Source organism: Perca flavescens, chromosome 20 (assembly GCF_004354835.1).
Source record: "Perca flavescens isolate YP-PL-M2 chromosome 20, PFLA_1.0, whole genome shotgun sequence".
Taxonomy (NCBI): Eukaryota; Metazoa; Chordata; class Actinopteri; order Perciformes; family Percidae; genus Perca; species Perca flavescens.
Window position 1 is genome coordinate 13,608,068 of NC_041350.1, and position 16,873 is coordinate 13,624,940.

Consider the following 16,873-nt stretch of genomic DNA (forward strand, 5'->3'; position numbering starts at 1 on the left):
TGAGAATGCTTGACTTTCCTTATTTCTATGCAATTTATTTATTTCTGGGCACGTATGAAATCCAATGGTTCTATTTCTTTATTATTTATTTTAGTTTTCATAACAGGGTTGCACCTTAAATAGCCTTAAACTCTTGTGACAGGGTTTTCATGAAAGTGTAATGAGAAATTATACATTGATTTAAAACCAAAAGTGACCATGCTTCTGTAATGACAATACAGGTTCAAAGTACGTACGTACGTGTCCTAACAATTTCTCATGTTGAACATACTATTAATTCCATTGAACAGTAAAGAAGACTAAACCCAAGGCAAAAACTAAAAACTAACAACTTCCCCTCTGATTACCTGTTGAACTGTTTTCAGTTTTATCATAGTGGTTCTCTTGTCCTGAGTGAGTTGCATCTAAAACTACCCAGACTTAGGGCTGTCAAATGATTTTATTATTTTAATCGCTGAATTTCTATAGTTAATCGCGATTAATCGCATGTTTTATCACATGATTAAAATTCTATTATTTTGCATTTCAAAACTGTTTTTAAGTACATATTAACAATGGAAAGCAATTATTATCAGTGTATATTGATTGGGAATCAAATAAATGCAAAGAAAGTGACTTTATGAACTTGATTTTAAGATTTGTATTTGTTTATCATTTATTTATTTATTTACTGTAAACAAAAGAAAAATATGTGAATCTAGTCACAGCGATGTTTCTGTGGCCTGCAACGTCTGTTTCAGAGCATCTGAGAGAAGCGCAGGCATATCAGTGGCACCGGAATCTGCGTTGCTATTCCTGCAGCAGTAGGATGTGTTACGAGGAAGTATGGCAAAGGGTCAAAATAGTAGCCGCGAAGCTGAGTGAAGTGAAAACAAATTAATAAAGGGCGGCATGCGATTAAAAAAAATTAACGCTTTATTCTTGGCCCTTAATCGCTTCGCCGATTAATGCGTTAATGCTGACAGCCCTACCCAGAGTGCAACGTTATATCATGTATAAGGCTTGGTGTTGATCAAATACATACTCTTTTTCTGCACTGCACATACTTCCATATCCTTACTGCAATATTGATTTCTTTCATATCTCCCATTAACATCATCTGAGACTCATTCAAAAACTCAACTTGCAGAAAAGTAAGTTTGTGTAAGGTTTAGTGTGGAAGTGTTCAGCAGAAGGCTGTTTCTCTGTGTTGCGTGATGAAGATGGACGGATAAGATAGGCCTGTGATGTAGAGGGAATTAAGCCAGCAGGCCTACCCAGAGACAACCCAGTGTAAAGCTGCTGTAATGAGCTATTGATCGTGCCACCAAATGAAGAAATTTCCTCAATAATATCAGTGGCATGGAGTAAGCAGGCCTGATTGATCTGGTGTTTCAGAGCATGAATATTTAATAAGACGGTATAGGAAGCAGCCTCCCAAAGAAGACCCTGTTCTTTTGTCTTTGGTTAACACCTCCAACATGTGTGCCATTTATGTTTGCAACTATAGAATCAGAGGGGTGGCAGGCCTTGATATGACAGTATTGACTAATGTGGACTCAAAATCCATTAGCTGATGCTAAAGTGTCATTGAATACATATATTTAGTTCTTTGACCTAAGACAATTTCCTTCTAGCAAATTATGAATAGTAATTCAGAACTGTCATGCATAAACCAATTTTTAATACTTAACACTCCATAAAACGTTTTGGATATGGAATGGATTTTTCATGTAGCCAGCATCAAAATTATTTAATTATTAAAAGATATTAAACACCAACCATTAAAATATTACACCTCTACTGTGCAAAGCTTCAGTGATGATTAGTGCCACCTTTGGGAAGGACTTGAATGAGTTTATCCTTCACGCTATAGTTTAACAAACTTCTACGTCCCCATCAAAACTCATTAACGTTTATTAATTACATGTTAGCATTTGCAAAAAGAAATGCTTTCTGAAAACTGGTTGGACTTATAAACCTGTTTTAAATGTGATGTATGTTTCTTATTACATTCAAATAAATAACACATAATTGTTATTCACACCAGGGACAAAATAGCTTTTGTACCCAGACCCAACTCTTCTCTGGCACATTTCACTTTATTCAAAGGCAAAATGATTTTTCTCCCTTATTTTTACTAATAGCGCTGATATTGATGAGTCCTACCACTTTTGGTTCTCTGTAACGTCTTTTTTTGTTGTTGCTTTGGCCACCTCCTGCTATCCACGGTTGGCTGCTTTGGACCAACAACAATGCAGTGTAATTAATCCTGCGAGCTCCACTGGCAGCGTACAGAAAATATGGAAACATAACATTGTTGCACACCACTTTCATACAGGGCTGCTCATCTTGTTGGCAAGGCAGGATACATTAGCAAGTTGTTTTGGTCTGTGTAACGTCATATTACCCAAATTAATGTTTGAAACATAATTTATGTTGAGCACAATATGACACATCTACTTATAGGGCGATGTGTTAGCCAGTTAGCTTTATGTATCCTGCAGTACATTCACACTGCCGCTGTGTAGTTTAAAGCTTTGGTCCTGTTCTCCATTTCCTTTTACCTCTCGCCATCTTGTTTAAATTTAACCCAAACCATTAGTGCTCTTGCAACATAGGCTCTGCCACCACCAGCCATTGTTAGCCTGTTGTTAGCTGCTGCCTCCTCCATAGCTAGCAGGACTATCTCTGCTTCTCTTTGCCATTGCTTCTTGGCAGTTAGTGTTGGCTCACACATACAAGGCTGTATTTCCGAAAATGCTGCACTCCAAAAGGCTGTGGCTATCCATTAGTCACTGGTAGATCAAAATATGCGCCCTCCACACTTTTTTTAACTTGTGTGTGTTGCTTTCTCACCTTTCTTTTTTTTTTTTGCTACGCTCAGAGCCGTTGAATGCACGTTCATTCATAAAACCCAGCACTGTTTTATGTGCTAGGTTGTTGGCTGTTGTTTTAGTTGTATTTTTAAAATATTACATGGTTTTAATGTAGTGATGTCACATCCTTTAATCAAATTACCTGCCCTGACCTTACAGGATTAATTGATGAGCTAGTTAGCTTAGGTTAACAGAAAGACTGGAAGCAAGGGGATCTACTGTAGTCTCTGTCAAACTGTAAAAAAACATGTTAATAGATGAGCTTTAGGTGGATTTTGTTTAACCTTTACACAGAGCCATGCTAACTGTTTCTCCTTTCTTCCAGTCTTTGTGCTAAGCTATCAGCCTGCTGCCTTTTGTAGCTTTTTGAACAGACAGACAGGACCCTGGTATGGATCTTCTCATCTAACTCTCCGCGAGAAAGCGTATTTCCTAAAATGTCTGACAATTCTATATTTTGAATGTGATAGGTTATGGCAGAAGTATAATAGGAAGTAAATGTGGATACTACATGTAAGCTTATAGTGGTTCTTCTTAATCAAGAAAAGAAGAAATGCAGCTTGTTTCTGTGAGTCTCCCTGGTGTTGTCAAGCTTTCTCAGTTTTATCTCTGTTTTTCAATCATTTGATGATGAGGCGCAGTGGATTTTGCTGCACCGCATCAATTATATCCTCTTTCAAGGTGTCACTGTTTGCTGCTATTTTACCCAAAACAAAAACAAAGAATAACATCCTCAATTGTAATTAGCTGCAAGCATGGCACCAAATCCATCCAGGGAGAAAAGGTTTGGCTTATTTACCACTTTCTGCCAGATTAAACCGATTCAAATCTGAATCTGAAGCCGTGACCAAACGTATCTGCTGTGAAGATGTATTCTAGTTACTTATGTGGATAGACTCATGTAGTAGAGCGGTGATGGAATTCAAATTAACACAATTACATAGTTATAAGAAACATGTTTTAACTAAACCAAGAGGAAGTGTCTTATATATTAGTTCACTTTCTGAGAACATACATCTCTTAAGTGATAGTAAATGCTGTGCAACTGAAACATTTTAGGATTTCCCTGTTACCACTGAAACAATGTCAGTGTTTCAAACATTTTACCATGGATAAAAATCATTAAAACGCTCACTACTTGGCTGTGCTTGTGAATCATTCGCCTCCTACATAAAGCAGCTCTGGCATAGGTCTTTCATAATTATGTCCAATGTTCTGTCTGCCCACTGTGCCCCTAATAGGCCGTTTAGAGGAGTGTTTACTGCTGCAATCTGCTGCTGTTGAGGCTCGCTTTGTAGGAGAAAGTTGAGTGTCTTTCTGAGTTTACTGAGTTTTTAAGCAAACCTTGATAGTCTTCTGAAAATGTAATCCTGGATCGTTATGCTGTGGGCAAGGTACTCCCAGTGCCACCAGAGCATGTTAGTGAAGCATTTTATTGACTCAACTAAAAGTGTGTAATTGAGTAATTTGCAGGATTTTCACACATAGGTGCATCCGGCGCTACAACAATTGCTGTGTTGAGAAAATCCAGTGATGTTCTCCCTCTAGGCGGGTGCCAGAGTCTCTGCCTTTTCATCTGATATTGACAACGGTGGCGTTTTCCCACCTCATAAAAGATTTATACCTCTTTAACAACCTCTGTGTTGCACCACGCCAGCACAGACGAGCAGATATCACCCTCTTTATTGGGTCTTGTTGCTGCAGAGTCAACGATGTGTGTTATAAAGAAATGCACTATCCAGCCCTGCCAGCAAGCAGGGTTTAAGATTCATGGGGGTTGCATGAACACCGACACACACATGAATGCCAGCACATACTTAACCCACATTACCCTCGTCAGTTCCCAACATATTTTGAGAGTATTTTCTGCTAACCTGGCACATGGCAGATACTGTAGCTTAGGTCTGTGTCTAGCCCTGCAGGTGAGGGAATGCATAGAGATAGTGGAGCATTTATGTTGCTCAGGGTGATGTGTCCCTAAATTTGGTCAAACGATTTTAGCATTCTCTCTTTCCATCTGCCTTCTGTTTTCCTATGTGATCCGTTTCTCTGAGTCTCAGCTGTGCATCAGCTTTGACAACGGAACTCTTCACTTGGGCATCGTCACCGGTCCCCAAACAAATAGAGTTTGACACAGAGGTGTCTCAGCTGTAGTTCAATCTCAGCTCTCCTTTGTGCAAGCATGTGGATGAGTGCTCTTAAGAATTTCAGTCAGGTCAGGCCTTAAAGGACAATGGATATTTTTATCCCGGAGAAGTTCACACAGCGATCACTGTTAGTGCATACTTTATATAGGGAACAAGTGTAATACTGTTACTCTGTTCGGCAGAGACCTGGACAGTGTAACAGTATTACACTTGTAAAAACATATAATCTCTTTGAATATAAAGATTTGTCTTTCTTGGCAAGAGCTAATTGTTGAGGGCAATGTTCCCTTTTAGAGCTTTGGAATTGTAGGATATATAGGGTGACTGCATCACATCTCCATTACCCAGCATGGCCTACATGTGAACATGATTGCACTTGATGAGTCTGTTTAAATGAATAGTTTAACATTATAAGAAATGTGCTTATTTGCTTTTTTGGCAAGAGTTAGATGAGAAGATCAGAACTACTCTGTTTGTTTTAAATATGAAGTTGGAGCTAGCAGACAGTTAGCTTACATGCATTGTAACACAAAGACTTATGTATTAACAATTTATATCTCATTTACACGCTTTGGGTTTTTGTATGGATTAAACAAACAGGATGTAATGGTTTAATCAAGGGGGTAAGCTTCTCTTCAGAACTCGAACCTCCTATGGCACCATTTTGATGCTACCAAATGCCCACCCGCCGTTAGCATTCCATTGACTGCCATTCATTTTGACGTCACTTTGACAGCGAATAACTTTACATCTGAAGCATTTAAAGACTTTATTTGTCCATTGTTTATTTCTAAAGAAACATGACAATGTATAAAAGCCTCCATTACCTTGTATCTCACGTTATGGCTCTGTAGCAGACGTTTTTATAAAAATAGGCTAATAATTGTGTCATAACCACGCAAACTACTGTTGCATAGTAGATGAATTACCGTATAGTACAGGAGAAGCTCGCAGGCAGTATTGACTTACATTAGCTATCTAAGTTTAATTACTAATGTTAACTGGCATTTTAGTTAGCAATAATTAGCCTGTGCCCATGTTATCTCCTTACATATACCTACACACTGGGAATGATTGATATTTCTCTTGGCACAGCTACCAGAAGACTTGCAACTTTCAGACAGGTTGCTCACGTCACATTTACGTTGTCTCTCTCAGTTTGAGGCTGCGCAGTAACGCTCAGCGCTCACCAGAAAAGTGCTTCTAATAGCCTTCACTGGTCTCCGTCCAGAGCAACGGGATCTGTTGGTCCATTCTTATATACTGTCTATGGACACCATCCCCAGTCTCCTGGGGGAAACTAAGTCCTGTGTTTTACCCATCCTTCACCCCGACCAACCGCCCTACAAGGATTTTCGCCCTTTTGACGCTACGCCGTCAATTCACACGCAATTGAAAGGTAATGTAAGTCAATGGAGGCCAAACACGCTAAAATGCGAGTATGCGTCTTGATAACACGCCAATAATTGCATACGAATTGGCGTGTCATACATACGCCACTTCATGAGATCAGTCTGCAAATGCACATGTTAGTGCTGCTCTCCCTTTGGACCTTCTAAAAGGCTCTTTCACTAAAAAAAAAATACAACACATTGCTTGTCAGAAAGTAGAAGCAGCCAATTTTCACTTCGCTGTGTTCTGCCACAAAAAGTCTTAATTCCCTCGGTAACTGAGGCTACTTTGTAGAGAGGAAGCAGAGGGAGTGAGAAGTTTGTTCCTAAGCCCCAGCCATAGCGCTGTCACATATTGCCCCTGAGCATGCCCAGTGCCATCATGGCGTCAAGTGAGGTAAAGTGCAATACTAGCCCAATCTCCTTCCATAGTCATTGCATCGTCTCATGTCAAAGCACTTAAAACATCACAGAGATGTTCCATTGCCATGTTTTTCCTTTTGTATCTGTTCAATAGTATAGACAGTTTAGACAGTGGAAGCCTAAAGCAAGGAAGTGATATAGAAATGCTTACTTAGCCTTTCACATTAAAGTCACCGCCGGGGAGGGGAAGAAATGCTGCAAGGTGCAATGAAACACTTTACAGCTTCCCTGCTCTGCTCCTACGGCACTGAAGCCTGCAGACAGGATAAATGCCTCTAGACCTGGGAGGGGTTTGATCTGCCTGCAGGGCTCACCTAGTAACATTTTTTTTTCCTAAACCTTCTCCTCATATGACCTGTAGCAGCCCTCATTTTTAATGGACTAATACTTTAACTTTTACGTAATGTCTACGCTCTAATATACTGTTAGAGTGCAGAGCTAACAGCGGCTACACACATTCTGTGCCATTTAAGATGTAGCCATTTTTCACCCTGAGCTACTTGGCTCACAGTGATCGCCATATCCGTCCAATCTCTGAGATGGATTGCCTCTGTCCATATGGTTGCTGCTGTTCACAGCTGTATAGAGTGAGTGTATGGTGATTGTGTAATTAGATTGCCTTCAGTGATTAGACAGTCCAGGTCTGAAGCGCAATATGCGCCAGATGAGAAACACACACACACACACACACACACACACACACACACACACACACACACACACACACACACACACACACACACACACACACACACACACACTGAGAGGATCAGATATGGATGGGACTATTGAACCACCATCGATTTAGATTATTTTGCAGTGTCTTAGTGGTATTATCTTGTTTATTCATTCTTAGAAAGTCGACTTTGCATCAATAGACCTTTCAGCCAATTACCTGCCACAAACCAAGCTGAAATAGAGAAAGAAAATAGCAGTTTAGCTATTTTTCAGAGGGCAAAAGTCTTAGTGGTGTAGAGAAATTAGATTGGTACAGGAACTGTTGTTGATGGGAACCTGTAACGTCCATTGAGACATTGCAAATTATATTTTATATTTTCTTTACTTGACTCGATATTTTCATATTTTAAGTTAAGATCTACAGGTAGGGCACACTGTGTACAAATGGGAAATGTGTTGAATGATTCTCCAACCTCGTTCTGTATCCATGCCAGTGCAGCCCACAATGCAGCCGCATGCATTTTGTGCCAGGGACTGACACTGTTCAATAACGAGCTGTAAAGCTGTCATCTTCAGCACCACGAGCAAAGCCTTTAAAGGAGGCTGAACTTTTTGTGGATGTCGAGATGAATTCATAGTGTCACTCTGGTCTGTGGATTTTAATAATGTGTGTTTGTGTGAGTTCCTTGTGCTCTCTGTAGCTCTGTTTGCCTTTTCATTCTCTCTCTCTCTCTCTCTCTCTCTCGCTCTCTATTGCGCTGTCTGTGCTCTGGGATATATTCTAGTACAAACATTTCTTGTCAGTGCTTCTTCTGATACTGGAGGACCAATAAGATGGTCATACAAATAGTTTTCAAGTGCTGGTGCTAAGAAAGTGACTTGATTTGATCCTCATTAACAACTACAGTATGAGGGACCAGCTATTTCTAAATTCATTATTAAGTTTGTGCGTAATGTCCTTCTTACTTTAAGTTCTTAGTAACTTTTTTAGTGGTTTTCTAAGGTTGTACCATTAAAATGTAAGAAATGTCTCAGCTAGTGAAGACTTAAGTAATGTATAAATTAGGTGCTAAGAAACATCTGTAGCACCATCCAATCAAAAGCTATCAACTTAACAGCACCACAAGCAGTAGCATAACTGCCAAAAATAAATTCAGAGGGCCATATTATATATTAAATGTAATTGCCAATTCTTTATGAATGCAGGGATTACTGTGCACTACATAGGAGTACAGTCCAACATAATCTACCATCCGACATTATAGGATCATTATACTATAGAGAAACATGGCAAGAAAGAAAAAAGGTATGCACCTCACACTGTATATAATTACTCTTACAAACAGTTTTATTCTGACTACTGGAGCTGATAACAACATTAAGCCCCCTTGATTTAAAGTGACAAATACAGTTTGTTTTTTTAAAGATTTTTGGGGCATTTTAGGCCTTTTTTTCTTTACCAGGTGAGCTAACCAGGCGCAAGTGACAAATACAGTTTGATCTGGTTCTAAATCCTTTTGGATTCTGATAATTCAGAGGTAGTTGTACTGTAACGTTACATCATATTTAACATCTACACCTAACATGACCAGGAGGCATGAACAGGTTAGGCCAATGATTCCCCTGTGTTTTAATGGTGTGTCATTATAGACTGCAGTCCTTTCCTCTCCTATTACTGCTGTGAATAGCCTCCTAATAGGCCTGGGAAACACCTGGTCTGTTTCTGTTCCAACTCTGTGTGTGTGTGTGTGTGTGGGTATGAGAGGAGAAAGACAAGGCAGTAGTGAAAGCTTGTAGGGGGTGCATCCGCTGCCCAGCTGTATTTTGTTCTGCGGTGCCCAACCAGCTGTATCAATCTGTCCAGAACAAAGTCACGGTGTGTGAGCCAGCCTGTGTACAGTGTTGACTGGCAGCAGGCCCCTGGTGAGGATGGAGACTTATTAGCCAGTACACTGTATAACAGAGTCACACGGGGACAAAGGCAAGTGGAGGCAAGTGCTGTGTTCTGCTGTGTGTATGTGTGGTGCATTGGCTTTGCTTGCTGGAGATTTTCCATTGCCAATCTACTTTCCTTTCTTTTTTCCCCCTCCTCTCGCCTGTACTGTGCCGCCATACCCTTCAACCTTCTCCCGGGGGCCGCTCGGTGCCACCCTCGGATCAGTTTGCTGATGAATATTTGGCACAGGATCAAGCTGAAGAAGACAGAACAAATCTGACCTCAAAGAGCGAGGCAGGGAGTAGTCTGGATTTTATCACCACAAGCCTTTACTTTAATGGGGCATACTTAGCAATGGCAATTTCTTCTTAACGGAAGGTGTTATTGTCTTGTCTTTATGAACTTATTTATATTTATAAACCCTTTCGCACCAATATTTTTTTTTGTAAGACTCTGGCATGCCAACAGACGATTGGTAGTTTCAGTTGATGCAATTTTTGCAATTCAGCTTTATGTGCAAGCTTTATTTACCACATATTCAGGAGGTGACAGAACATGTTGTTGACATGGGTGCTGCATAGCTTGTGGCTCTTTCGGGTGTCAAGGCATCTGAGAGGCCGAAATCCGTTTTTATAATGGATTTAAACAGGAGACACATTAATAATGTCACTGCTTGTCATGTTGTTCCTGTCTTATGGGAGTTGTAACATTGTAACCCCCAAAGTCCTTATTATGCAGTGTTTATTTTCTCTGCAGCATTGATGCTTTAAATTTGAGGGAGAATATCTCACATGAAAGAAGATGAGTGATGGTGATGTCATGGGTGCTGGGTGTAACGTAGTGCAAGCAGTGGTAATACAAGCCTTATGGGAGGCATTTGAGCAACACATGAAATACCGGAGTAATTCAGTTGCCATCCCACCCAGTGCTCAAAGTGCTCAAAAACGGGAAGAATCTTATTTTCTTCTCTTACTCCAGCTTGTGTGTGTGTAAGATATGTTGTGACTTCAGCTTTACAGTAGTTATTGTAGCCCCTCCAGGTTGTACTTGAGAATACATTGCCAAAGCCCTGACTGCAGCTCTGCGCAGTGCACAATAAGTTGGTTGAGCTGATGGCAAGCACTGCACTACCTGCTGAAATGCTGTAGACATCTCTTAGGCTTAGATACTCCAGACTTCTCCTGAGAGTGTTTCTGCTTCTACTTATTCCAGTACTTGAGATGAAGTATTCAACAGAATAAGTTACACTCCACTAACCCTGGACTTCTCATCTTTGTTGTCTGGAGGGCTGGAATCCAAAATGCATATGTAAATAAAAAACCAAACTGGGGAGAAAAGAGAGGCAGAAAAAAAGAGATGCTCTTTAAATAATTGCACACTTCTAAGGGGCCTAATGCCAGGATTATTTTTTTCATGAACCATAACAACCCATTACATTCCTCTAAACTCTGTAATCACTCTTTACTATCATCAATAATGATAATTTATTTAGAAGCTGTACTGTCAGTTCATAAGTCCATGCCAGCAGCACTACAAGGTCAGGTCTGTTAGGGCAGCACCGGCAGGTTTACACCCACAACACTTTTGTGTTTTACATTGTGTCTTTCATCTCAGCCCAAATTCATTGGTTGATTGACTTACTGCAGCGTTGTTGAGGAGTCCTTTGGTATGACTACCTGTCGCTATGCAGAAATCTCCATCAACGTCATTATTCCCATGTGCAGTGAACCAAGAGAGTGCGATTGGTTGAAACCAGGAAAACAAGCTGAGTTGTCATCACGGCCCGCTCATTGATATGCTCCAGTGCTACTCACACAATTCTCATAGGAGTTTTACGCTATTGTTATTGTTGGTGCATACACAACACGCAGATTTACACAGAACAAAGGAATAAGAGTGAGAGAGTACTGTATGAGAGCGGGAGTATTATAATAGAGTGAAATTCAATCTCAATGTCCCCTTGGAGACTCTGGTCACTTCTCACAGTTTAAGGACAGCTGAATGAATGATTGTTTTCTTGATTCTGAAAAGCGCTGAAGCCCTGACATCACATTTGGGATGGCCGTTGTTCCACTAGCTTCTGCGCTTCAATGCAATCTCATTGAGAGTATTTATTTATTTTTTTGCCACGCTAGCTGTGTAGATGACTTGTTATCACTTTGGTGATCCCCTGAATTGTCATTTATTATTACAAAAGTCATGGTGATGATGTGAATTAGGTTTCTTTCCCTCAGACAGAACCCAGAAGTTTCAGTATCTCATTGGCTGTGTATGCACTCTGATTCTGCTTGACCTTTCTCATTGTTGCTATAGAGATCTTTGCATACAGTCAGCCAAAAGGAGTAGAAACCCCTAAAGTCTGATTTTGTAAATTGATCCATCTCCAAATTGAGGAGAGCATCTTCTTTCCTTCCAGTCTGACTGCCATCACTTTGAGCTTCACTTTATGAATGGTTGATAGCAGTGAGTGCCCCCTCCTCCTCTGTAGCAGCCTGATGTAAGAGGGGTTGGTGACGGAAGGAGGGAGATACTGAGAGAGAGAGACAATGTCAGATACGGAATTGTACTTCAGTGTGGGGGTGAGACGGGGGGAAAAGGGCCAATTGTGGGCCAGAGAAACGAGAGTTAGCCTCTCGTGTGTGTGTGTGTGCGTGTGTGTGTGTGTGTGTGTGTGTGTGTGTGTGTGTGTGTGTGTGTGTGTGTGTGTGTGTGTGTGTCTTGGCACTCAGACAGGCAGGAATGCAATGCGTGGATCGATACCCTTCTTATATTGCCCAAATCAACCCTATGCTCGCTCCCTCAACAGGGAGAACGATTGCATGTTTCAACCCAGCCAAGTGTTGATTAACTGTAGAGGGCTATTCATTTCAATCTGCATCTGACTTGAATAACATTTTCATATTGAGCCAAGCCTGGCAGCATTATCCGAAGTCTTTCCCCATAACAGTCCCATGAATGATCACAATCAATTCCAGCAGGTCAGTATTATCTCAATTATATCTGCTTCCTACTGTACGTACAGTATGTATGGACCCCATACTGTATATTATGAGACTGATGGCGATATTGCCTAAAAATAGGATTATGACATTGCAGGCTGTTTTTTGATAATGATATTCATGAAGATATGTTTAAATACTGAAAATACTTTATTATTAATTGTATTATTTATTCACTTTCCAGTCCATTTTTTTTGGAGTTGGGTCAAAATCTGTTTCCCCATCAATGTTAGGTTTCCCCTTATTTGAGCCCAACCTTATCTCTAATGCTGGGTTCATGTCTTATGGAATGAATGACTCATGATGTAAATACATCAGCAAGTTACTAATCATATTAATATTATAAGACAAACTTTTTTATCACATTCAAAATAATTGTGGTATTAGCATGAAGGACACCCTTTTCTTCGCTCACAATGTTCTTTGCATTAGAATCTCTCCCTGGATAAACTTGAGAAAAAAATATAGTGTCATGTGTGCATTTTGAGGGCCCTGAGGTTTGTCATATTGATTTTTATGCACACAAATGTTAAAAACAAACAGACACGTAGATACTGGTCATATTTCTCTCTCTCTCGCTCTCGCTCTCTAATGCATCATGCTACACTATAATGGAGTGCTTTACTGTTACTACTACTACTGCTGCAATCTGCTCTCAGCACAATCCCCCTTACATTAAATAATGCAGCTGGCCATTGTGCAGAAGCTGCTCCCCGCTTCCCCATCCCATGGCAGCCCATATCAGCAGATTTCCGTTTGCTCTGCTATTATGAAGAGCAACTATGTCCAACTCAGCGTTCACAGGGCCAGCACTTTAAACGTAATCAAGCCATTTACACATCAGCAGCATCAGATGTTTGTTTTCAGCTGTTCTTCCAAAAGAATGCATATTGGGGGAAGTTAGTTTCTTGTGACACTGTATTTAGCTTTGCTGTGCTCACATTTTGGACTCCAACAAGACATTTCTTAGATACATATATATACAAATATACGTATAGAAATATAGACATTCATTCTCAAATATACGCACACATAATTTCATAAGTTCATATGCAGCATCAAAGCCACGCAATGCCTCTTTTATATAAATAATGAATTAATTCAGTTGGACATTATTTTCTTTTTAAACATGTAACGCTCCAATCAATTGCCTCATTTGTACCACATAAACAGAGTAAACGGCCTAAAGGAGATTGGACTCAAAGGGATCAATTATGGATGGTCTCTGTTTGATCATCACATTTAGATGGGAAATCCCTCCAATTAGCCGGGCGGGGACCGAGAAAAAAAGGATAACTTGTGAGAAGGTGGGGAAATATACAGTATATTTGTATTAGAATTAGCTCTTTGTGGTTTAAAAGTCAGATACGGAACTCAATGTCAGACTTATTAAAAAAGCACTGCTTGTTTTAAAATTTTCTAGATTAAAAAAAAAATAATTACAAATTAGGCATTAAATTAGACAAGTTATTGTTTGTGGTTGTACAGATTCTTTGTCTTATTTTGAAAGTATCTCATTAAACAAACACAAAAAGCAAGTGTGACACCGCTATAAGGACCACACAGGGGTTCCATTATAAAGATTGTATTTTGAGAGTTGTGTTATTGCGTCCAACAGTCTCCGGTTGTTTCTCCACCACTGTGGAGGGAAATGACCAGAGACAAAACGCTTAGAAGGCCTTAGTAGCACAAGAGTCTCCCCTGAAATCGTGTGTGCATGTGTGTTGGTGAAGTGGGGTTCTCTCGGGACATGATGCACACACTTGCAGCGTCTGCGTGCACAGACACACTGACTAAAGTCTGTTTTCTCTTGACAGGATGATGAAGTGGTGCTCCAGTGCGTGGCCTGCATCCAGAAGGAGAATCGCAAGTTCTGCCTGGCTGCTGAGGGGCTGGGCAATCGGCTGTGTTACCTGGAGCCCACATCTGAGGCAAAGGTAGGCACACTGTTGCACGGTTTGATTCCTTCTCATCTGAAAAATATTCAGTGGAACAAAGAGATACATGTTATTGTGTGTTGGATGTCTCTGCTGAGCTCCTTGATCAAAAAATATCTATTTCATTTGATAGAGTTTGTTTTCCCTGCAGTTATATAATCAACTTTATATTTTCACGCACACGTGCGCATACAGGATGTAATCAACAAATGTTACATGAAGCAGTTATTTGAACCAGATGAAAGGATGCGTTGACGCAGGGTGAGAGCTCCATGGAAACCAAACATCCATTTAGTTAAACCTTGTTTAGGTCCAGCAAAGATTCAGTGAAGCCAAGCCGAGACGCACAGAAAGCCAGCTCAGCACGCCATCAAGTCACAGTCTTCTTGAAGAGCTTTCCTTCCAAGGGTTAAGGGACGACATGGCATCTCAGTGGGGCCGCCGTCAGATGATAATTCCCAGAAATGACGCCCGTGGACGTGTTTGATGGATTGTTTCATAAACACTGCTGTCATTTGCTCTAATTGCCTACAGCTTTATTGTAGCTCAGCAGTAGCTGTAGATGCTGATGCATTCGATGGTTTGTGCGACTAAGTGCAAAGTTTTAATTACGACAGTTGAGTTCGATTTAATTGTTTGCCTTTGTAATCAGCAGGTTGCCACCTTATTGCATTTTTGTGCAACAAATGAACAAACAAATGAAAATTATGAAGTGCATCCTGAAACCTTTTTTTTTTCCCCAACGTGACCGTGATCAAGCTAGTAGGCAGAAATATCTGAATGATAATTGGCTGTTGGAGAGAACCGTACCAATCCCAAGACACTTTCACCTTTCTCCGGCCCTTGTTGCTCTGCTGCTTATCTGACATTATTGTTTTCCCATAGCAAAGCCTGTTGACAGCAGGCCTAATGGGCTTTTTCCGCATTGATAGTCTTTTAATCATAATCCATTAGTATTGTCTGAGATTAATTTCGCTCAAGCTATGACACCAGGCATATACAGTGTGCAAATGTGTCAGAGACACACAGATGCTTTTCAGGGAAAGGAGGCTAAAATAAGAAGGAATAAAAGACCCATGTACTTGTGGCATTTAGTATCTTCTCTCCTTTCAACAACCCCCTCCTGCCCTCCAACAGCTCTCACAAAGAGGATGTGTGTATGTATGTTGGTGAGGGTATTGTGCGCAGAGAGAGGTGAGGCTTTCACCCCTTATTGGATGGTAATTACACCTGACAGGTGTGATGGATGTTCTCTCTATCTGGCATTTTGTCTGTGTGGCCTGCATTTATTTTATGAAAAGGCATCACCCCACCTTTGGGATCAGCGACGAAGAGGTGAGAAAACCCAGATGGCAATTTGGAAGCGGAATCGGATGCCTCCTTTCCTTGGTGAACTAGTCTAGTAATTGGGCACAGAACCAGCACCGCAGGATGAGGTTGATTTAGAGTGTGCACAGTTTAAATGGCAACATCAATCAGCCTGTAAGAAGCTGGTTGATTGTGATATACGACCAGCAGCTCTCGCCCGTCAGTGACTCAATATTACGACCACTGGAGGGTAGATGCCCACATACCGTAATGGCAGTGATGCTGTGTCTTTGTTGTGTGTACAGTGTGTGAATCAAGCCGGACTTCATGACTGAATCAACTGACTGATTATTTGCAAATCCTCTGTTTTAGCTCCTTGCTTCAATTAACAGTTTTAGCAGCTCCTCCAATTAAGCTGAAAAGGAATGACAGAGTATGAGATCACCTCCTCAGGGCAATCAGCTTTGCCCTTTCTGACTCTCTCTGTGGAGACAGAAATAAAGACGCCATCTATCCCTGCCCACCATCTAGCTGCGCTCTTTCCCTCATTACACTATTGGTCATAAACCAAATGTCCGGGCATGTCCAAGCTGCTGTAAATCTGTCTCCCTGCTCTTCCTGGTAAGAGGACATCCTGACAGGGCTGGACAGTCATCACCACCTGCAGCTCTTCTAGACCTTCATTTAACTGCCTTGCTCTCTCCAGATAGTCCCCTCCCCACCAACTGTTACAGTCCTGCGCCTGGAGAGAGCAAAGTTCAGCTGTTAGTCACCCAGAGAGATAAGGGCAGGGCTGGATTGCTTTCCCCCCAGACCCTTTATTATGATATCTCTACAGTGACAGTGCTTGAGGGAAGGCTGGTCAGTGTTGAGACATCCCCAGCCCAAACAGCATGCTGAAAATGTGTTATATTGCATACAGTTTGTACAGGTGTTGTATATTTAAGTGTGAATAGTTTGACATTTTGGGAAATACACTTATTTGCTTTCTCGTTGAGAGTTTGATGCCACTCTCATCTCTACATTAAATATGAAGCTGAATATGAAGGAGACAGTTAACTCAGCATAAAGAGTAGAAACAGGGGGAAACGGCTAGCCTGGCTCTGTCCAAAGCAACAACAAAAAAATGGGTAGCTGTTTCCCCTGCTTCCAGTCTCTATGCTATGCTAAGCTAAGCTAACCGTCTCCTGGCTGTA

At 40.9% G+C, this 16,873-nt stretch overlaps 1 protein-coding gene across 1 annotated transcript in view; it reads left to right on the plus strand.

The window, feature by feature from the left end:
- Positions 1-16,873, plus strand: part of LOC114547290 (ryanodine receptor 3) — a 112,936-nt gene that overhangs the window by 4,423 nt on the left and 91,640 nt on the right. Inside the window, exon 2 of the mRNA XM_028566573.1 lies at positions 14,250-14,369. Within this exon, the coding sequence (XP_028422374.1) occupies positions 14,250-14,369 (120 nt within the window). The remainder of the gene's footprint in view (positions 1-14,249; positions 14,370-16,873) is intronic.